We start from the raw sequence: 22357 nt of genomic DNA, 5'->3' as shown, positions 1-22357 counted from the left end.
AACAACAACAACAACAACAACACAAATAAAGTTTCACATGTGTAAAGGAGGATAAGGCTGTCGCTACGTTTCACGAACGTTTCGATGTGAAACGCTCCAGCACGTGTTGTCCTCTCGGGCCCTGACAAAACCCAGCAACCTTAATAAAGTGGAACAGCTGGCTCAGTGAAAGTAGTTGAGATTAAGGCTGTAGTTAAAGGTTTACTCTACTTAAAACATTTGTTTTGTAGCTTTGTAAAAAATGTAGGTCTGTTGCAACAGACGCACTTTTGCCAGAACATGGACGAACACAATCTTTGCAGGGCCGTAGCTCGCTGACATCATTGGGTCAATATTTTAAGGGGAATATGGGAGGGGACTTTAATACTTGTGTCACTATTTTTGGTATCAGTATTTTAAAAATCCCATCTGTTGCTCTGTGTTGGCCCTGGAGAGGAGGATTATGCTACAGTGAACAATGAAACTGTCATTTAAAGCCTCCAGGCAGCGAATGTTTAATACTTAAAACATATAACCTAGGAGCTTAGATGTAGCAAGTTGACTATTAGTCTATTATAGATGATCAGGCATTTCTAAAGTATCTCAGATTGCCTGGTTTGAGCCGGTCCTTATGTGGTCTGATGGTGAATTTATATCCACGTTTACACCAGGACAGTAAACACTGAGATTTTACCCATTAACACTCATTATCTCAGTCATAGCACAAGGGAGTTCCGTTGCCAGCCTGTTCATATAGACTCTATGAATGTATTCCACACAGATCCAAACCTGCAGCTTTAACACCTGTGTTAAATCTACCCTTACTGGCCAATCTCATTCTGTGGAGTGAGGCTCTCCCAGGGGCAGATAATCTCTTTGGCTCCCACTCCTCCCCGAGAGGAAGCCCTGTTCTCCTCATCTTCATCCTCAGACTCGATGGGGTAGATGCGACACTCTGGAGGAATGTCCACTTTAATCTGAAAAAAACTAGAAGAGAGACACACTCCCATGTAACCCATGATCTGTTGAGATGCAGTGCAGTCAGAAAGCAATTATACATTTGTGTAAAAACAATAAGGATATTAATAAGCAAATAAATAAAATAGTCAAGATCAAAGGTCTAGTCTGTAATTTGGGTTTATTGCACATAAGTATGTTTGTATAAGAGTATAATCGCCTTAAAACAGAATCGATTTGGTTTTCTGTACCCTTTTAATTTGCATTTTATATGTACTCTACATGTAGTGGTTAGCGCTCTTGCATTTGCAGCAAGAAAACCCCAGGTTTGCGACCCGGTCAGAACAAGGGCCTTTCTGCATGGAGTTTGCATGTTCTCCCCGCCTGCGTGCGTTTCCTCCCACAGTCAAAAAACATGCAAATGAGGAGATTAGGCTGTCTCTCTAAATTGACTGTAGGTGTGAGTGTGAGAGTGGATGGTTGTTTGTCTCTATGTGGTTCTGTGATGGACTGGCCTTCAGCCATATGTCAACTGGGATTGGCACCAGCGCCTGCCTCTAAGCTCATGTGGAGATTAAAGCGGTAGAAGATGCATGGATGTTTTTATATCTGCCCACAATGGACACATTAAACTCATAAAATCATTTGACATTTCACACAAAATGAAGGCTATAATTATAGGTTATACACACTGTGCCTTCGAGAGCTGGATTTCACATTAAATCTCTTTCTAAAAAGTGATTTTTTTTGGCCCACACTCACTTGCCAATCCTCCTCGGAGGAGCCTGGCTGGGTTGATCCGGGCAGATTGGCTTGATGCGAGTACTTGTCCCGGCAGCTGAGTGGTATTTAGGCGACAAGCTGGCAAACATGGTGGCAGGGGTGCAGCCTCGCTTCAGCAGGCGCCGCAGTGATAGAGGCATGCGGGACTTGGACGCATTTCTGCTGATGGGGGCTCGGGCTTCTGGGTTCTCCGCTTCGTCTCCTTCACTGGCCTCCACCCGGCGCTCTGAGGCCGAGGTGCTGTCTAAGGCCACGCTGATGGGGGACGGACAGGCCGGGGTGTGGGCCAGGAATGGGAGTGAGGGTGAGGTGTGGGCAGATGGGGAGTCAGTGATACCAGAGTAGACGGCAAGGTGGGGGACAGGAGTGGTGAAGCGGCACAGCTGTGAGGTCAAAGAGCAAGAGACAGAAGTCAGAGGGCATCGTGAGATGATTCTGCCACAGAGGAACGTGAGGGGGATGTGGAAAAATTACACGAACCATTAGAGATGTTTTACCTACTTAAACACTTTGATACTTTGAGACCACATTCATGAGAAATGGACAGCAATTACAGATAATATAATACTCACACTTTAAATTTCTTAGAGGTGGTTATTTGGCTGACAATATGATGGCGATATGATAGTAGATGATTTGGAAAGAAAGAAAGAAAGAAAGAAAGAAAGAAAGAAAGAAAGAAAGAAAGAAAGAAAGAAAGAAAGAAAGAAAGAAAGAAAGAAAGAAAGAGTGGAGCTGTGTGATGTAATGTGGCAAAATGACTGAAGACAAACACATGAACATAAAGTGTTTCGACTGGTTTGTGGATGTTTTTATTGGCTAATGACAAACGATGCAAACACAGCTGAAGGCGTGACGACGGACAGCACATGCATCATGACACAGACAGCATGAAAGACAACAGTTACAGCCTGTACGGACAGAGATGCAGCAGATGTTAGAACACGACCGGGCCTGAAGAATGTTTGCAGCATGTGTTGCAACAGCCTCGTGTGCTGTGCATCTTTAACAGTGTTTTTTTGATTGTGTTCTCAATCCTGTATGATTTCTCTCCTGCATTATTTTTAATTTAAATAAAAAATAAATAAACTTGCACTTTCTGAAGCGCTATACATACAGTAGTTCACTTGCCACTTGCCAAATTCATTTGGAGTTTGCTCTCCACTAACCTCTGAGGGGAGATATATTACTTTTTTGGCAGCACCTTTCGTGCACATGTAGCATTCATTAAAACACTTTTCTGCACAAAACATCAGCCTGCTGTGTGGAAAACAAAAATAGAGCGAGAGCTGTGAGAGTTAACCAAAGCAGGAAACCCAAAACAATGAGCTGCAAGACATAACAAAAATATCCATAGACTCTTTGTGAGTTTGTACAAGCAATTCCACTAATATCACACATTTGATCCATTATTATTGTTATTATAAAAATAGCTTTAAAGTGGAAGCAAATTATTATTGTTTGTTTTTAACGACAAACGGCATCACATGTTGTGTGTTTATTTCTTTGCAGGAGGAGGACAAGGCGGCGGCGCCTCCTTCCCCTGTTTGCTGAGTTTGCTCATGACCTGTGTGATGTCAACCGGGGCATTGGCCGCCATCTTGGCTCTCTGCTCCTGCTCCTGCTGCCGGAGGACGATGGGGCTGAGACTGGGCCGCCGATTCTTCGCATTGTGCTCCAGCTGGGCGTCACTGTGAAACCAGAGGGATTACAGGATACATTAGGATGGAAAAATGAGCGAATGGTAAAGGCTTCGTGTCCTTGTTTGTGCCATTTTGTGTGCATCTGTCGAGTGCTGTTGATTAAACGGAAATGCGTTCAAAGACTTTTTCCTTACGTGAACTTTTGCTCTTCAGGACAGACGGCCTTTTTTAACGTGTCTTTAAAGACCGGAGATTTCAAGTATCGTCCGTACGAGTCCTGCAAAAAAAGCACACAAGTGCATCACGATGGTGTTCTGAAGGATTTCACAAACGACAACATTTTCTCGAGGTAACCACTGGTGCGTTCACTGACCTTCTTCATGAGCATGTAGATGTGAGTCTGAGCTGCGTCCAGGACATATCTGTGTGGGTGTTTCAGGCCATTAACTGTGATCTCCATTGTCTTTCCATCAATGTTGATCCACCGTGGTGCACCACGTGCCAAGAAGGTCCTGTTTGTAGAAGCACAGGGTAAATGATAAAAACACAAGGGAGCACAATAAATAGATGCAGAACAATTCCAAACCATCAGTGAAACAAGTATTGGTTAATCAATGATTCAACAAAATTCAGAAAAATTATAGTGACATTTATACACAAGTCATTAAGTCATTACTTGTAGATCTGCTCTGCTTTCTCCCTCATTGTCGCTGCAGCGCCCCACTTCAGATCTTCACAAACTTCCCAGAATGCCAAGTTCTCACCTAAAGCAGTAAAAACAAAAAAAACAACAACATACAATTAACCAACTTTTCTTAGCTCCATATACAGGCTGATCTTTTACTACATGTCTATAATCGTCCATCATATCATACCGCTGAATTCTTTCTTCAGGAAGAGTCTGAAATCATCTCGTCCTCGAGGGTCTGAGAGCAGCTCTCCGAAGCTGAACGTCCATCGCTCCACGCGCATTTTGGTCGGTATTTCCACGCTGCATTACAAACAAATAATCACAGAGGTTATTTATGTCATTTTAAATATACTGTATCAATGAATACAGTGCAGATTATGTCTCACTTGGTCATGTTCCGGTTCCAGTAAGTGATATCATCAGTGAGCCAGGGGTTGCTGGGAAGGCACTTGGACAGGAAGGGGTCGTGGTTGTTATAGGTGGCACAGTATTTCACCAATCTGCAGGAACGGAGGGGAAAAATGGCATTTGAGGAATTGACCAATTCTGCCAAAGTGATAGATTAAAAATCATGTTGCTGCCATCATGGGATTCCAAATGAACCCAATAGTAATAATTTGGTGTTAAAAGCACATTTCCATGAACAATTATTTTGCAATTATGGTTTATATACTACTTCCGTGGATGAAAACTCATAAAATATGTCATTATACTTTTATATACTATATATAATTCTCATAGTGCCTCTGTTAGGACAACTTCTCGGGGTTTCAAACCCACTGGACAACCTGTGGCTAGACATTGAACAAACATTCTTTTGTTTCACATCATATTTCATCTGTTGCACGGTTTCCACCCGCGCTCCATTTGCAGCTCACTCACTTAGAGACGTTGTGTGTTTTTCATTTCAGGACAGAGAGCACAACGGTGCTCAGCAAATCAACAAGAACTGAGAAAAATGCAATGGACTATCTTACGCGCCGATGGACACAGACGACTTCACTCTGGGCCTCATGATAGACTGCTGAGTGAAGATCATCTGGAGAAGAAATGAAAGCGATAAAAATGTGATGTCTCTGTGGATCACTGCTAACAGTTGGTTTCACCAAAACCGTGTGTAAGAATATAAATGTCACTCACAATTCTCTCATAGAAGTCAGGTGTTTTTGCCTGGAGGAAAAAAAAAATACATACATTCAATGTTGTTGCCATAGCATAGACAGGAAATGTGCAAAGACAAAGTGGGACACTAGTGCCCTATGTGCAATTATCCAATCCAATTATCCTTTATAATTGAAAACTGGTTTAAATACAGTAAAAAGGTTAAGTATGTAGTTGCAGTTACCCAGGTAGGAGTTAGGATGCGAGAACTGCATTGCGTCAAGCACTATGGGGTGGTGTGTATGTGTGTGTACCTGGTATTCCTTATGTTGTGGGGACCTAAATCTGTAAGGTTAGAGTTAGTCAGGGCACTCGCAATTATGATTAAGGTTAGAGTAAGTCTCCAGGAAATGAATGTAACTCCAATTCCAAATTCCTTAATTGACCCTCAATCTTAACCCTCAATCTCAAAAATGCTCTCCCTCTAGTGCAAGTGCTGTCCCGATTCTCAGAAAAATTAAGTTTCTGGGCTGTATCGCCCTCAATATTGAGATTTTCCGAGACCACCCTTGGGAACAAGGGCTACCCAGAATGCATTGCGTGTTTTCACATAAGAAAGATGGCGTCGAAAGCAGCAAAGCGAGTGCGATACAAATTAAGTATTTTCTTTGTTAATAGAGATATAAAAATGATGAAAACCATTGTATTATCTTAGTTTAGGCCCATATTGTGGATTACTGACGTCATTGTTGCGTAACATTTATTTTTATTTTACTTTTGTCAATAGCCGGCCGGTGCGCACACGCGATCGTTTGCTATCGTTTAACTTTTAATAAGCCGTGGTGTGTGGTAACTGTCAGCTGAATATGTCCGTGGTTGTGGTATTTGTATGAGTATCATCTTATAACTAACTGACAACCTAATAACTTGACTGAAATAAAATAATAAATAAATAATCGTGACATAAATGTGTTCTTCTTCTTCTTTTTTGGAGTTCTCAGACTGGACGCAGCTTTCGTGTTATTCTGCCCCTTACAGTCTGAAGACGTATCTGCATGTAAGGGGTGTCCCATTTCTAAGTGACAAAGTAACCCTCAACACTTGGTTTTGAGGGCCAGTTAAGATTAAGGGTTGAGCTTGAGGGTTAAGATTGAGGGTTAAGATAGGAATTGGAATTGGCCCCAAGTCTATGCAATGTCCTCTGAAGTAATGGAAACCAGTGTGTGTGTGTGTTTGTGTAAGAGAAAACTGGGTATGAAAAAACAGCCATGGGAAAAATGCCTGCAGAACAGAAGAGAAGAGATTAGTTTAAGTAAAAAAAAGATGGATTAGTGGTTAAAACAACAGACAGAGAAAGGACAGGAAGTGTTTTCATATAGAACATGCAGAAACTCACCTGTTACCTCGTCTGCATTCGGTTCTATTCTTCTGTCAAGTCCATAGTTCATAGCACTCACAGTCCCTGGCTACACACATACAACAACACAATTATCTAGCAGGTAGTTATTGCTGAGTCAAATAACATTGTCAAAGGCCAAATCTCTATTTTTTTTTTTTTTACAAAAAAATCCAAAGAGATTTATCCAGCAACTGGACATAACAACAGTTTGAGGCAGAGGCTGTAAAAGTGCATCAAGATGAAACTGAATTAACTTGTCCCAGGATAACAACATTAGAGAGACATTAGTGCTGAGAGAAAGATTATTTTGATTTTTTTATGAAGAAGAGGATGAGTCATAGTCGCAGGATGCAGGATGCAACTGTGAGTGCAGGGAAATACAAGCAAACGTAAACACCGTGATCTTACGCTTATGTAGAGAATCGTATGGATACGGTTGCAACTCAGACAGTTACATTTCATTATTAGGTTTAGTTATATATCAGATGTCAAGAAAAAGCAAACACTTCTTGTAATGTTTTAAGCTTAAATGTTTACAGCTTGTTACTGTGATTTATTTTCATAAGACAGTTAAAGGAATAGTTCAACATTTCATTGTAAAATTCCACGATCACGAAAAACCTTACATTTAAAACTATAAAATGTGGAAAACATTAATTTTTTCATATTTTTTCATAATTTTCATCATCATTATTGTTGTTGTTAGATAGCCCACAAGTGAGCCAATGTAGATTTGACAACAGGGATAATGTTTCCCTCAAAAGAATGAAAAAAAACCACTATCATTCTCTTTAAAATTTGAGTTCTTCTGCTGCAACGCTCCTCAAACTTTAGGATATGTCCTGTGTTAGATGAATTATTCACATGTGAGCCCCAAGATTATGTAATACAGTAAAGCAGGACCTGTTTGAGGCCATTATTATTTGAGTTTCTATTTGATGAAGTGGAGTGCACTGCCAAACGCATGTGCACTTAATCAAATCACCACAATCCACTTGACAACAAAGTGAAGCTGGGTCATTTAGGAGCCCTGGAGTTGTGGCCTTAGGACACTGGGGTGAAACCAAGAACCTAAAAGATATTGCGAGCACTATGCCACATTCTCCCTCGTAGAGTGAAATATTAATCAGTCCTGCCCTTTTCCTCTCACTGGACATTTAATGGTAATGAGGCATCATGGGTAGCGATAATGAGGTACCCTGGGAAGTAAAGAGGTGAAGTGCAATTTATTTCCACTCCTCTGTCTGTTAGCAATTCACTGCTATCTACAGTATGTGGAGCTGCACGCTGTGTGTGCACCCTGATAACTATCTGTGTGTGTGTGTGTGTGTGTGTGTGTGTGTGTGTGTGTGTGTGTGTGTGTGTGTGTGTGTGTGTGTGTGTGTGTGTGTGTGTGTGTGTGTGTGTGTGTGTGTGTGTGTGTGTGTGTGTGTGTGTGCGCGTGCGTGCGTGCGTGTGTGTATTCTAACCGGAGGTCTGTGAACCACCCAGTAGGCTCTCTCCTGGCAGTCAAAAACTACACGGTCTGGTTTCTTCCTCTCCTTTGCTGCCCTAAAAATAATAAAACACACAAACACACCCACATAATCACACAAAAAAACCTGGCCTGATCTGGACACTTTTAAACTTTACTTTCACCCATACCCACCTGTACTGTTCTTTAGCTTGCATCACAATGAAATCCCATTTATGGTTCATCCATTTGTGAAGTCGGTTATACTGCTCCTGAGGGGCGTGAAATCATCATCATCATCATCATCAGTAAATGTCATCTTGCAACATGAACTCCTCCCGTGTCTCGTTCCCCACCTGCTCGTGTAGCTCCAGGATTCCCTTTTTCCGTATGTTTCTTTTCGCCAGGTAGATTGCTTCAGGGAAGAAAGAAAACAGAAAGAAATTTTAACCAAATTAATGATTAAAAACAATAAAAGACCTGAGAGAAAAATAAAGCCTCGCTCACCGTAATCTGTGTCCTCAACAGGCCACTGCTGTGTGGGCCAGAAGTATGGTGTCTACAAATGACAACAAAGACAAGATTAGCACTATACATCAACACTGTTACAACGATTTGGATTTATTTAATAAGAACCAGATCAGTTTCAGGTTTTAGATCGATTACGTGGTGGGAAAAAACAATTAACTTGATTTAAGCCACACTGATTTTGCAGCTGAATATCATGACTTGTTAACATACACATACACATACACATACACATACACATACACATACACATACACATACACATACACATACACATACACATACACTGGCTTTGAGAAATTGTCATGTGCATTTCTCATTATTTTTGCTATTCTTTACCATTCAAGCTCAGTATTTTGACAGGATACAACACTTAATTAAATAGATTTTATATTTGTCCCTTCTCATGTTTTCCCCGGAGTTTGTTTGTCTGTCTGTCTGTCTGTCTGTCTGTCTGTCTGTCTGTTAGCAACATAACTCGAAAAGTCACGGACAGAACCAGTGATTAAATTTTGGGGCGTGATCCGTAGACGCTATCACTGGTTACAACACACGTCTGACCATAACGCTATCGCTGGTTACAACACACGACGTCTGACCCAGCTGTGCCTGCAAGGGTGTATTGTGTAGCCACTGAGCTGCCTTGGCGGAGGTCTGCGCTCTCCAAGTGCTTTTCTAGTTTGAATTAGAATTTGTTGCGCACACACCAATAACTGATCGTGAATCTGACCTCCCCATTTAACCCATCTTTATAACACACAGTAGTGAACACACTTGCCCAGAGAGTCCTTGACCCTTCCAATTAAAAGCCCTGTTCATCATCATATTGTCATGTAGGCCCAACTTAATGAAGTCAGTATAATTATAGAGCACTTGTGTCAAACTCAAGGCCCAGGGGCCAGATGTGGCCTGCCACGTCATTTTATGTGGCCCGTGAGTGATTAATTGGTCTTAAAAATCTGTGTTAAATTGGTCTATGCTGCCATAAACTAAATTTCCCACAATGCATGGCGATTGCGTTACCCACAAAGTGATGGCACCACCACTAGATCGCAGTGTATCATTGTATATGCATGGAGTAGTTACCTTTATTTGACATTATATTTGGTTACATTTAGATACATTTATTCTGTATGAAAGTTACATCTGGCCCTTTGAAGGTAACCATTATGCTGATGTGGCCCTCAGTGAAGATGAGTTTGACACCCCTGTTATAGAGTATATTTATGCTTCAATAAATGGGATTATGACATAAATAGCCAATGTAACACATGTTGATATAGTGAAAATGAGCGGTTTTACGTTTGCGTTGAAAAGGTGAAATGTGTTGCGCTTACCTGGAATCGATAAAGGGATGCATCAGGTTTGATCACCAGGCGTTTGTGGTCTTGCAGAGGGTAGATGTATCCTAATGCCACCAGCATAGAGCCAACGTTCCTCGCCTCTGAAAACAATAGGCCGAGAATTTATTTATATATCAATGTAATGATGGCATCAGCTGCTTCATCGCTCACCTTGTGTGTCTATTTGAAATCTGTCTGCTAACCAAGAAAGTATGTCTTCACCTGAGGGAGGAAGGAAACAGAAGATAGACAAGTCTGAGTTTAATATACATGATATATATTCACAGTATCTACTACATCAGAGTAAAGCTTGTGGTGTTTTGCCTCATGTGAGGTTTTCTGGCTCAAGAAATATCACACTGATTAATGACAGTTAATCAACTTTACTGACTGAAATAATCAAATCACTACTTTCACTGCTGTGGCTGATTTATTAATGCTTTATTTACTTCATCCACAATGACATGGAGAATAGCTGAACCATTAAAAATAAATATGAAATCACTTTACTTGTGGTTAAACAGAAAAAGAAACCTTTCATAACAGATCGCAGATATTCCACAGTTAACTAAAACTGTCAGTGGGAACGAGGTTGTGTCGCCTCTCTGATCCATGGCTGTGTCTGTAAGCCTCCTCCACTAATGAGGAGACGGGCAGAAGGAAAGGAGGAAGAGAAGAGAAGCTCATGAATGACGTAGAAGCCTAGGTTCCCTCTCTGCTTCTCATCTTCCTCCTCTAGTACATACTTTCTCTCTCTCTCTCTCTCTCTCTCGCTCTTCTTTCTTTTACTGCCTCTTGCTCACTCTATCATCATCATCCTCCTCCTTCACCTCCTACTTTTTTCTGACTCTGAGACTGTGGGGGTTGTCATGGAGATGAAATTTGTCGCTCTCAAGCTTGAGCCTCCAGCTCTGGTATCCTCCAATGAGACGATGCAGGGGAAATCTGTCAGCTGCTGAATAATATCAACCGTGCGTGTGTGTGTGTGCGTGTGCGTGTGTGCGCGCGCGGGTGTGTGTGTTTGTGTCCTCTTTACCAGTAATAGCATGTGGTATTGTTGTGATAACCAGTCTCTGAGGCTGCGACTTGACTCCTGTTTTGGGGTCCTGCATCTCCAGCAGCACCTTCTCTGCCTGCGTAGCAATAACAAAACAAAATGGTTACCACAACAACCAGTAGGTGGTGGGGAATATGGGGGGGGGGTTGGTCAAAGGTTACCAGGGAATATTTGTGTTAATAATGTGCTATTCACTGTGCAGCATCCAGGGAATGGTTGTAATAATGACCATTAGTGTCAGTATTTTCTATTTAAATAAAGATTTTGGTTGGCATCTAATTCCCTTTAATACTCCAAAGTAAATTGTCCCTCTGAGAGATCCCTATCAAAATGTGCAATTAAACAAATGATGTTGAAGTGAATCAGCTTTGTCAACCGAAAACAAAACGGTAAAAGCCCTGCATGGAAACGTCGTGGCGAGAGGTGGGCTGAGAGTTTCTCTTATGTGCCCTGATTTCCTGGCTATTGTTTGGCTGAGGTGGGAGGTTTGCAGTGAGTCACTGACCTGTAAACAGCCTCTCGCTCCTCTTTTCTTTTTTTTTTATAGTTATAACATCATTAGACCCTCGCAGAACCACAGCGTGGCTCAGACATGTAGGGAAGCAAGATATTGTGCAATGCTTTAATTCAGTGTGTGTATGTGTGTGTGTGTGTGACTCCCAGGCCTGTTTGAAAAGGCTTTGTGCTTTGAAGTCATCCTGAAGAGGCCATAAGCCCCAGGCTGTTGTCGGACCAAAGTGGGCTTTCATGGTTCTCCTGGAAAGGAGTCGTGAGCGAGTATATAGGGCTGTGCAATTAATAGAAACTTGTGCTTCAGTTACGATTATGGCCCCAAACGATTACAAATACTAAACAATCGTAACTTATTCTCAAAATCATGCTTTTAATCATCAGGCAAAGAATAGAACACAGGCATTCAGATATACAGTATACAATATACAATAATTTATAGTTATTGTACGGTAAATTCAAAACATTCTTTCAAAATGACATGTTTAAAGCCACTTTTTATACAAAGTAATTGTGATTATTATTGTTTCCATCCGTATGAGAGAGCATTATGTGATTAAAAGATAGTAAATGTTCTTCAAATGAACTTCACTGGCTTAATATGTGTCCTCACATGAATTAATTTGACATGTGTGGTGATGAATAAAGTCCCATTCTCGCTCCATGACTGAGTGGTGGTTGTTTTCCAACACGCAGCATGCGTGGATTAACTTCTTTCCAGTGGCTGGTTGGTGTAGATGGAAGCACAGATACTGATCCAGGCTTAATGCTTATTAAAACAAATGACCTTATCCTTGTGAAAAGGTTGCGACAGTATTATCAATTGCTGTGACATGCATGTATGGAAAGGGGTCAGGGACCAAAATAAACATGATTATCTGTTTTGTTCATTCTGCTGCACATATTTCGGAATCCTGGGACCTTATTGTACTTGTCATTCTGAATCTTGCAATACATGCATTACTGAAACAAGGCATGCATGTTGTCTGTTTGGCTGTACTTCCTAAAAAACATTGTGTAGTCCAAATGGCACCTGTGTCCAACCCAAACATGTCACTGAAGCATCAGGATTCCTCTGACGACATGTTTCAGATGAGGAAAAATCCAGGCATTTTGTTTTTTTTTATTGCAGCCTCAGCCACATCATCTGCAAACATTATATGAGTGAAGTATCTGTAGGTGCGTCTGCAGGTGTATTGTTTATATAAGCCTGAGGATGCTTGATCATCAAAACAGATGACCTACCTTCTTGAGACATGCCATCCGTGGTCGATACCTCTGTCCATGATCCCGGAGAGTGTTTCTGATGGTCATGATCCTGCTGGTCACTCTTTCTCTCACACACACTCACTCACACACACACACACGGTGTTCCTGTTGCCTGTGAGCCGCTGTGTCGTGTGTGGATGAGGATGCTGCTGGAGGAGAAAAGCAATGATCGATATTGATGCTGCCTTCAAGTGCTCCCCGCCATCTCCGACTCGGTGGCTCCTCTTTCGCATGCAAGTGAATATTATCAAGTATATGGTCGAACTAGTGTGATAAACCTTTGGGGTTTCAACACAAAATATACACGGTGTATACAATCGACATATAATTACATATAAAAAAACAGTCGAAAAGCTAATTGTGCTATGTTTTAAGCAATGACTATCATGTAATCCTCGCATCAGCAAATACCACTGACGACTCATGAAACGGGTTGTCCGTGGATATCCGAGGATTTCCGGTCTGCATTTTCGGTTTAATTGCTCTTTTGTGTTGCATTCGGTTACAAACTCTCATATTTCCAACAGCATTTGAAAGCAGCATACCTTCAGCCTTAACCAATCAGAGCGCGGCTTTTCTCTTGGGGGGGCAAACTGGAAAATACAGTTACAGCAACAGTAACAACAACAACCACCAGCAGAGGGCGACGTGGTACCGTCACTGCAGTCTGCTTCACTGATATTATTTTTTTAAATAATTGTATTTTTAGACTTGCTTTTAGTTAAAACAAGACAAACTGTTCGTATTTCATTAAAGATAAGTGTACAATTGAGTGTTGTGGTTATAAATAGCATAATTAATACAATGGAATGTTTAAATTCACCTAAAATAACACATTTGACAGACATGCTCTTGAGCTGCTCACAAAATATTGTCAGTTACATTTGTGTTTTAATATCAACAAGACACAAATCGTACAACTTCATTAAAAAAAAGACGTAAAGTGGTTTAAAGTTGACGATAAAGTGTCAGCAGAACTACTTCCTGAGTTTAGGGAAGGGGCTTGGTCCCGTGCCCGCGCACCGCGAACGCGCATCAAATTAGCATCGATGAAGTTTGTGCGAACATGGCGGATTTCCTTCCGACCAGGTCCGTGTTAAAAGTTTGTCTACCTGTCTGCCTGCTCAACAGCGGCGAGGTGGACCAGCTGCGAAAGTCCAAGGAGATCGACAGATGCCTCTCCCGGGAGAAAACGTACGTGAAGCGGCTGGTAAAGATCCTGCTGTTAGGCGCTGGCGAGAGCGGCAAGTCGACTTTCCTCAAACAAATGCGGATCATCCACGGACAGGACTTCGACCAGCAAGCCCGAGAGGAGTTCAGAGGCACGATTTACAGCAACGCTATCAAAGGTAACCGCGCTGCACACGGCAGGTTCTTCGGGAGGGGGGGGAGTCGGGACACCGTCGTTGTGAAGCGACAGAAAGGCGCTGAAAATGGACGAGAAAGTTCCCACATCTGCCGAGCAGCGCTGGGCTACAGTATATAAACAGTGTATATCTGCAGTCGGCACACCCATATACCGCCTGTGTTTCTGCTCATATCCTCCATGTAACAGGTCACTGTGCATATACACTTGGTTTGGGACGAAATGTAAAAATAAAAATAAAAATCCTGGAACGATTATTATCGTGACCAAAATAATTGCGGTTCACGGTATTATTGCAACATTTATAAATGGTGCCTTTTAAAGGTCCACTGTGTGAAATCTTGAAATGCTTATTGGCAAAAGTTCTATATACCGTCTTAGTATTTAGGTATTTATGTATGAGTGTATTTTTCACAAAATCAAAAACGCCACGTTTGTATTGCACTTTAAGATATGCACTCCAGGCAAGGGCCTTGCTTTACCGAGGTGTCCTTGTTTTCTACATCAGCCCAAGCAGAGAAAAATTAGCAGAAGCAGGCATTACTACACAAGTAGTAGAAGCTCACAACGCAAACGAAGAATTACTTCCTTTCTGGTATCCAGAGGCCACCGTAGTTTCCTGGGAAAGGGAGGGGTGAGCGGAGGATTTCTCAGTTTGTCACAATATGCCCTCTTATATTATTAGATGCCACTAATTCTTACACACTGGACCTTTTGATATGATTGTTTTTGTGTATTTATTCTTCAATAATTCTGTCTGTACTGTGTGCAGTGCAGTGCACAAAGGGATCGGTTAGGGTTTGTGCACATTGTCTGAAAACACACGGATATGAATGACATGACTGCAATTTTAAGTAATTTGCATGAACTTCTGTTTGCAATAAGTGGAATTTTCTTTGATCAACTTATTGTGAGTGCTTATTATTGCAGTGCCCAATAATAACATAATAATGTTCCATGCCACAGTTGCACAGTAGCGATAAACTAGAACTAAAGCTGAATGAGGGCAAACCCACCACTGCATTATGTTTTAGTGTGTTCCTGTTTGTCCACTCTTGTTACTGCACCAAACATACGGGATATCCTGCCTTACACTACACTGAAATCCAAGGTGAACTGCAGTGCATTATTCCACAAGTGCCAATGACTTTAATCAGTAGCAGTCAGTCACCAGCCCTGAAGTACTTTTAAACTTCAATATAAATGACTACATGCTCAAGAAAACATGTCTAATGTCTTGTAAATAAACTAAAAATGTTTGGAATGTTTGTGTTTTGGAATTTGGACGGCATTTCAAGCCATTTCCTGTCTTGACAACATGCATGTTTATTCTCACTTGCACCTCTGAAAACCGATCGCGTCTTTTCCAGGTATACGCGTGTTGGTGGACGCGCGGGAGAAACTGCACATCCCGTGGGGCGACCCAGGTAACCAGAAGCACGGCGACATCCTTTTGGCGTTCGACACCCGTTCGGCAATGATGGCCGGCGGGCAGCTGGAGACGTCCATCTTCCTGCGGTACATGCCTGCTATCAGAGCTCTGTGGGCCGACTCGGGTATACAGAATGCCTACGATCGTCGCAGGGAGTTCCAGCTGGTACGTTGATGCGTCGGTACACACAAACACAGTTAAATATCAATAATGTGGTTGTGGGGCTGAACAATTAATCGCAATTTCTAAGCCCTAGTGTGATTGTTTTTAACTTTAAACTGAAAAAGAACTGGGCTTCATCCTGCTCTGATATATAGCTTTGAAAGTGTGGGCTTAGAGAACTGTGAGAAGAGAAAGTAAAACTGATTTTCTTCCTAATTCTTCCTTCCTTTCCTCTTTTCATGTGCATCTCTCTCTCTCTCTGTCTCTCTCTCGCTCTCGAGCATTTAGACATGTGACTGAGTCAGCTTCCTGTTTACACGTCTGCCCGTCTCCTTGGTTGTCAGCATACACGTTTTAACACACTGACATTTGCGCCAGAAAAACAACACATATGGACAAGCGTGTGTTCTCTTGTCCTGACTCTGATCTTAGGTGCTGCAGTTTTTAAAAAATCTTAATAATAATTGTATTGTTATATGTATTTTCTTATTTTGCATGAGGTGTCACGTCATGTCATAGAATGAGTACGTTGTTCAGCTGTTGAGTAATTCCCAGTGAGGCGAGAACAGGGGGACACACTTTCTAAGTGATGAAAAGGGAAGAAAATGAAACTTTTTTCTGTCGATTGCGTAAAGCTTGAGTGTTGTTAATGGTGTTTTGTTAGCCTCTCACACACACACACACACACACTGAGCATGCTGGTGTGAGCCGGTTGTGCAGACAGAAGTGGGAATAAGAGTGATCAGAGCAGGAATGTTGATCTGTAGTTAAACAGCTTTATGCTCACAAACAGAGCACTGGCCCTCTCCCACTCTGTGATATTTGCACACAAACACTTTTTTGGAGTGTCACACACACCTCAAATGTGGATGTTATATTCACACGTTTGCCTGTTGTGTTTGTCTTTATCGGGGTTCTTATTTGCAGAGGACAACACGTAGGTCATATTACTGCACAGCACAGCTGAAAGGTTTAGGTCTCGGATGAAAAAAATCTGCACATTTATTACAAATGAAGGGTCCAGGCTCTCGTATGTGCAGATTAACTGCTGTTCTTTGTCTTAAATAATTTATAGGTGTCACCTAGGAAAGTGTGAGTACAATTACCTCGATAAATACATAATGCAAATTGCTAATTAGTGTATGAAACCTAAAAAGTCTAACTGGGTTAAATCTAAAACCTGTGGGCATTTTCAATTTGAAAGCACAAACTGTCACTCAGAGCAGCAGCAGCAGCAGCTGAGGAGATTTTAGTCTCGTTGCTCCTGTTCTCGCACTTATTTGTTGCTCTGCCAGCAGACAGAGAGAGCCTGCTGTGTTTTGACCAAGCTCTCTCTGTGTATTTGCATCACAAATCTCACGTGCCCTCAGGCTGCCTTGCATTCATCATTTAAAACACATGTGCAAACTGAACCCACGCACTGTGAAAAGTGTTGTTTCCCCCTCCTCGACGCTCACCTGGTTGTTTTATTTCAGTGTAATGAAAAGGTCTCGCTTTATTTTAAGAAGCCACTATGATGTTGTAGTATAATGTCATGGTTTATTCTAATACAGCACTGCCATTTTATTTTAAAATGCATGCACTTGTTGCAATAAAACAGTAATTAATACATTATCATTTCCTCCAACAGCATTAAAATAAGTTCTTCTTGTACTCATCTGAAAACAATATGATCTTTTTAGGTCATATTACCCAGCCCGAACAGGCAATATCTGTTCTTCTTGTTTCTCTTCTCCTTTTTCTATTACTGTGATTTTTTTTTTTTAAGACTTCAAACCACCAGTCAGCTTCAGATTTCAGCTACTTAACTCAGCTGAAAACGGAAGTATGACCAGAATTAAAAAAATTAGCTCCACTAAAAGGTAACTTCTTTCACTAGGCTTCACTGTAGCACCACACCACACCACTGTGCTCCTCCCTTGTGTAATTTAAGCCATACACATACATCCCGTCTGCACACACATGGTCACACACACACACACACACACACACACAGGTTTTTCAGGTCAGGTTAGTTTTTTTGAACAGATCAAAAGGTGAGTACAGTGAGAGAAGTGGCTTGTACGTGGCACCAGCACACACACAAATCTAATTCTCTCCACTACTACAGATAAGAATAATATTGGCGGGAGTTGTCATGTCCCAAAAATATGCAAAATCTATGCAAATATAGCAAACGGCAAGGAAAATATCCTTGTGCTTTTTTTTTTTTTTTTTTTTTTTTTTTTTGCTGTCAGAAGTTGCTTTAGCCTGAGAACAGCACACACACACACACACACAAAGGAATGCATCTCAGTCCTGGCAGCCTCATGTCTAGGCTTGCACTAATTGCTCATGAACAGCGTTGGAAAGGCCTAGAAGAAACGACATGCGCACACTCACACGTTCACACTCACCGTTGTTCACAGATCAAAGAAACACCTTCCACGCACGTGTCTGCTGCAATACCAAATATTTGTATCCTGCTTCGACTCCACAGAGCAGACCCAACACCTTTTGACAGAGAAAACAAACTGTGTGTCAGCCACGGGGAGAGATTCAGTTGTGCAGAACCAAAGTTTGTCCTAATGCATGCAGCAGTTGGTAAATGTGTATTGTTTATAATGACTGAATCTATTCAATTGCGTAGAATTAACAGAAATTCCACCTCTGTCCTGTCACAGGGTGAGTCTGTGAAGTATTTCTTGGATAATCTGGATAAGCTTGGCGAGCCGGTAAGTTGTTTCTGCCTGCATTGATTGTTATAGTCAGACTTGCTGATGCTGCTTGATGTTATTGTTTGGCAAAAAATGGCAATTGATGTAAAAATGCTGATATTATAGAGACTAGGCTGACCACCGTGTCATGAAAACTACTTCAGTATTTGATTTTCCCTTCCTCCTGTTACAAAACACCCAGATTAATAGCACATAATTAGGCAAAATGAGCTAAACAACTGCATAAATAACAGTCTTTAATTCCCCTCTTACACTGTTGCTGTTTCTTCTCGGAATAGTAAACAATAGCACATTGTTTTGAAGTTATTAAAATGTTAAAGTAATTTTCCCCATCTTTCCTCCAGGATTATCTCCCCACTCAACAGGACATCCTGCTCGCTCGAAAACCCACCAAGGGCATCCACGAGTATGACTTTGAAATCAAGAACGTTCCCTTCAAGATTGTGGACGTGGGCGGGCAGCGGTCCGAGCGGAGGCGCTGGTTCGAGTGTTTCGATTCCGTCACCTCCATCCTCTTCGTCGTCTCCTCCTCTGAATACGATCAGGTGAAAAACCCCCGCGGCGGCTGTCGCCACAGAATCTCGCGTCACGCTTGAGATGCTGTTTATCTGATAAAGTGGCAGTGGTTTGATGAGTTTGTTGTAGATGACATTTGATAAGTCGCGATAACGTGAAATGAGGGGCTAAATGCTAACGGCAGAAAAGGACAAGAAGTTAGTCAGAAAACAAGATTGCTGACAACAGCTACAGTGTACTTCTAGCACTAGGCTCGACTGGACTCATCATTTTCCGTCACCATAGTACCTCATAAATGTGGGTAGGGTTGTCATAACACAGCTAAATATTGAGATTTTAGAAATTTCCTTCCTAAATGTTGGATTAACTCGTGTTTTCAGGTTTCTTAACCGATCTACAGTTCAGAATTGTTCGATTTGATTCCCGTGTCGGATGTCTCCGTCATGACTCTTCCAGTGACGACTTTCTCTGTTGACGTCACGTTTTAGTATCGCCTCAGCTCGCTTAGAATTTAGCCAGAGCATGTACTAAAAAAAAGTACCAAGTACTGTCCTTAATTCCTGGAATTCCTAAACTGTTGTTTGCAATATGTCTTGTATTTATTATGGCGTGTGTTGCTGACCTCTTGGCCATGTCGCCCTTGTAAAAGAAATCTCAAAATCTCAGGCAGTCCACGTGAAAAAGAGGTGAATCCACCAAATATGTTTATCGTAAGAGTGCTTCATCCACTCAGAAAGAGCTTTTTTGGAGCCCTGAAACAGTATTTTAGTTAGGTGGTGCCATCTTACACTGGCGCCATCTTCAGCGTCGTTACTTTAATGATCCTGATGCGTTTGGAGATTTAGTCTCATCGCTTTATGATAGCTTCACATTCACATATCAGCATTTCAAGTTGTTTTGTGTGGAAGAGGACATTTCCTGAAACATTGCAGTGTTTACAGAGACCTTTTTTTAAATAAGAATAAATTAATAAAAAACAACTATTTATATAATCAGATGATCGTACACATAGTATATTAAGATTCAGTTTCTCCCACATGAAAATAATTTCACATCCTCATCTTAAAGTCTTATATAGATTGTGATAGATTGGTCACACATGCCTTCCGTTTTCTGTCTGAAATTATGTCAAGTCCCATTGCTACTTCTTCTTCAATGACTACACACAGTTGTAATTGGAGTTAACCCCTCTACTGATTCACATAGGTGCTGATGGAGGACAGGCAAACCAACCGACTGCGCGAATCGCTCAACATCTTCGAGACCATCGTCAACAACCGCGTCTTCATCAATGTCTCCATCATACTTTTCCTCAACAAGACTGACCTGCTGGAGGAGAAGGTGAAGAGCGTTCCACTTAAGGACTACTTTCCCGACTACACCGGACCGGAGCACAGCCTGCCGGACATCCAGGCGTTCATGGTGGAGTGCTTCCGCGGTAAGCGACGTGACGCCACCCAGAAACCACTGTATCACCACTTCACCACAGCCATCAATACGGAGAACATCAGGCTGGTGTTCCGGGACGTCAAGGACACCATCCTGCATGACAACCTCAAACAACTCATGCTCCAATGACCCCTGTCCACCTGTGTAAGTAGAAGACCCGAACGGGGACAAACCTCCACATTGCTCCTGAAGAGGACTTGGGAGAGACCAGTCTCAGAAGAATCCAGTAGATGTCAGCATTCTTCAGTTGTTTTTAAATAAGTTTTTACTCTCCTATTGAAGAGTTGGCCACCTTCAGGGTTTGGTAGGGGAACGAGTCGGTAGAGCAGACTCTGTGGTTTAAAAAAAATAAAAGTAAAATGGCAAGCAGAGAGTTTGTATGTGGGATGACATCTGATCACTGCAGCTGCTGCTTTGTCCTGAGACCATCTCCTCTGGCCTGAGCTCTGCCTTACAGCACAAGACACAAGACTCCAGTTCCAGTGGCGGGCTGTGGAAACCAGCAAAACATTTTTACATTACGGGGCATGTGGTCTCTTAACCAGATACACAACTTTCTAAGCAACAAACATCGGAAATTACGATGGAGAAATGAGTACAATATTGACCATCAAAATGTACCAAGATTATCTGTGCCAGAGTTGATTTGCCAGTCTTTGTCCAAGCACTGAATTCTTCTAGTCAGAAACTTATTATTTGGGCCGCACTCCTCAGTGCTGCTTTGTGAACATTGTTTCTAAGCACCTCTCGCACGTAGAGGGGTTGCTAAAGTGACAGAGAATGCTCAGTTGTCCTTTTTGTGTTTTGTTCACCTTGTTTTTCACCTCATGGCAGCATCATTCTTCCATTATCCCATCACAATCATCCATTTTACCAGGTTCAATATCAGCAGCTTTAAAAGTGCTGGTACAATATTTTTTTTTTTTTTGCCAGGACGAGGACCAGCTCATTGATGGTGAACGAGTTAAGAACTGTCAAGTGATTAGATGTGGAAACCGTCTCTGAAAAACTGAGAATGAACCTACTGAAATGCCTTTCCACATAATGTCTTTTAGGTAAATCACAACCTGAATCCTGTCCTTGTCCTCTCGCAAGTAAAAGTCCTCAAAGAGATGAGTAAGATGTCCTTTGTTTTCGATCGTTTGAAGGGTAAAATTACCTGCGGCTGGCACATTAGACCGGTGTGGCAACAGTCCACTGTTTTCTCAGGGTCGAGTGAAAACAGACATTAATACTGATGTCATTTTTAGTGAACTAACTGAATAATCTAATGTCTTTTTGAATGGCAAAGCAGTGAGACTCAGCCAGGTCTTATTACAGTTAGCTAGGTGGGGGTGTGGTACTGTATCCTCCTGGCTCTGAACCGTGATCATCAGCCCAGAAACCACAGCATTCTCAGTCTCTTTGCGATTGTCTCTAATTGGATGCCACCCATGTGAAGGGACAGTCCTCCCCCTTTTACCTGAATGGTGAACGTCTGTTAGTAGATGTACAGAGATTTGCTCGAGATCATTTGAAAATTCTGTAACCAACATTGCTATGGTGACCTGAAACCAGACATTTGGAGAATTTCAGGGTTGGCACTGCCCAACCTTGTGCTCTTTGGGATTATAAAAAAAAAAAATTCAAACAAAAAAGCTACTGGACAACTTGCAGGCACTGTTTGAATTGGTCTTTCTGCCAAATCACCCCATACTTTGTTGACACTGCTCACATTGGCAGACTAGTTTTTATCCAAAACTAAAAGCTCTTGTCAGTTTAAGTTTGCTTCCAGTCCTGGCTTTGTACATACTGTAATCTGTTGCCATGTAAATAATATTTAGGTTTATCTCCTTATATGTAAATGGATGTAGAAATGGCCCTTTTCCACCAAATGTGTTTTAAACCACTGCTTTTCCAATGAAGATGACTTTTTTTTTTCATGTAGATGTATTTTTTTTGTGTGACTTTTACGTTCCCTCTTTGAAAATCATTCCTGTGTCAAGTGTCATACCACTCCAAC

The 22357-nt window shown here is 41.7% G+C and overlaps 2 protein-coding genes across 2 annotated transcripts; one reads left to right on the top strand and one right to left on the bottom strand.

Moving 5' to 3' along the window:
- Window positions 1–800: 800 nt before the first annotated feature.
- On the bottom strand, window positions 801–12758 carry LOC310939021 (regulator of G-protein signaling 9-like; the record flags this gene model as incomplete). The annotated part of the gene is given in 20 exon segments (XM_083903688.1): window positions 801–966; window positions 1699–2102; window positions 3287–3410; window positions 3557–3639; window positions 3736–3874; window positions 4039–4126; window positions 4238–4353; window positions 4440–4553; window positions 5031–5092; window positions 5194–5212; window positions 5214–5223; window positions 6551–6620; window positions 8023–8104; window positions 8202–8278; window positions 8363–8421; window positions 8514–8565; window positions 9872–9978; window positions 10049–10099; window positions 10914–11010; window positions 12690–12758. Coding segments are annotated over 20 exon segments (1989 nt in total).
- A 1006-nt stretch (window positions 12759–13764) lies between these two features.
- On the top strand, window positions 13765–22340 carry LOC310938934 (guanine nucleotide-binding protein subunit alpha-13-like). The gene is made up of 5 exons (XM_083903581.1): window positions 13765–14062; window positions 15450–15676; window positions 18337–18387; window positions 18735–18935; window positions 20113–22340. The coding sequence occupies exons 1-5, from the start codon at window positions 13780–13782 to the stop codon at window positions 20482–20484; spliced, it is 1134 nt and encodes a 377-aa protein (XP_083759707.1). The 5' UTR covers window positions 13765–13779; the 3' UTR covers window positions 20485–22340.
- The last annotated feature ends 17 nt before the right edge of the window (window positions 22341–22357 follow it).

This window comes from Microchirus variegatus, assembly GCF_963457635.1.
Source record: "Microchirus variegatus genome assembly, chromosome: 17".
NCBI classification, from domain to species: Eukaryota; Metazoa; Chordata; class Actinopteri; order Pleuronectiformes; family Soleidae; genus Microchirus; species Microchirus variegatus.
This window is presented reverse-complemented; position numbering and strand designations above follow the sequence as displayed.

Excerpts from the sequence above, each read along its gene's own strand:
- LOC310938934 (XM_083903581.1), top strand. The coding sequence starts at position 13,780 with ATGGCGGATTTCCTTCCGACCAGGTCCGTGTTAAAAGTTTGTCTACCT. Across the intron at positions 14,063-15,449 it reads TTACAGCAACGCTATCAAAG|GTATACGCGTGTTGGTGGAC; the intron begins GTAACCGCGCTG and ends CGTCTTTTCCAG. Across the intron at positions 15,677-18,336 it reads GTCGCAGGGAGTTCCAGCTG|GGTGAGTCTGTGAAGTATTT; the intron begins GTACGTTGATGC and ends GTCCTGTCACAG.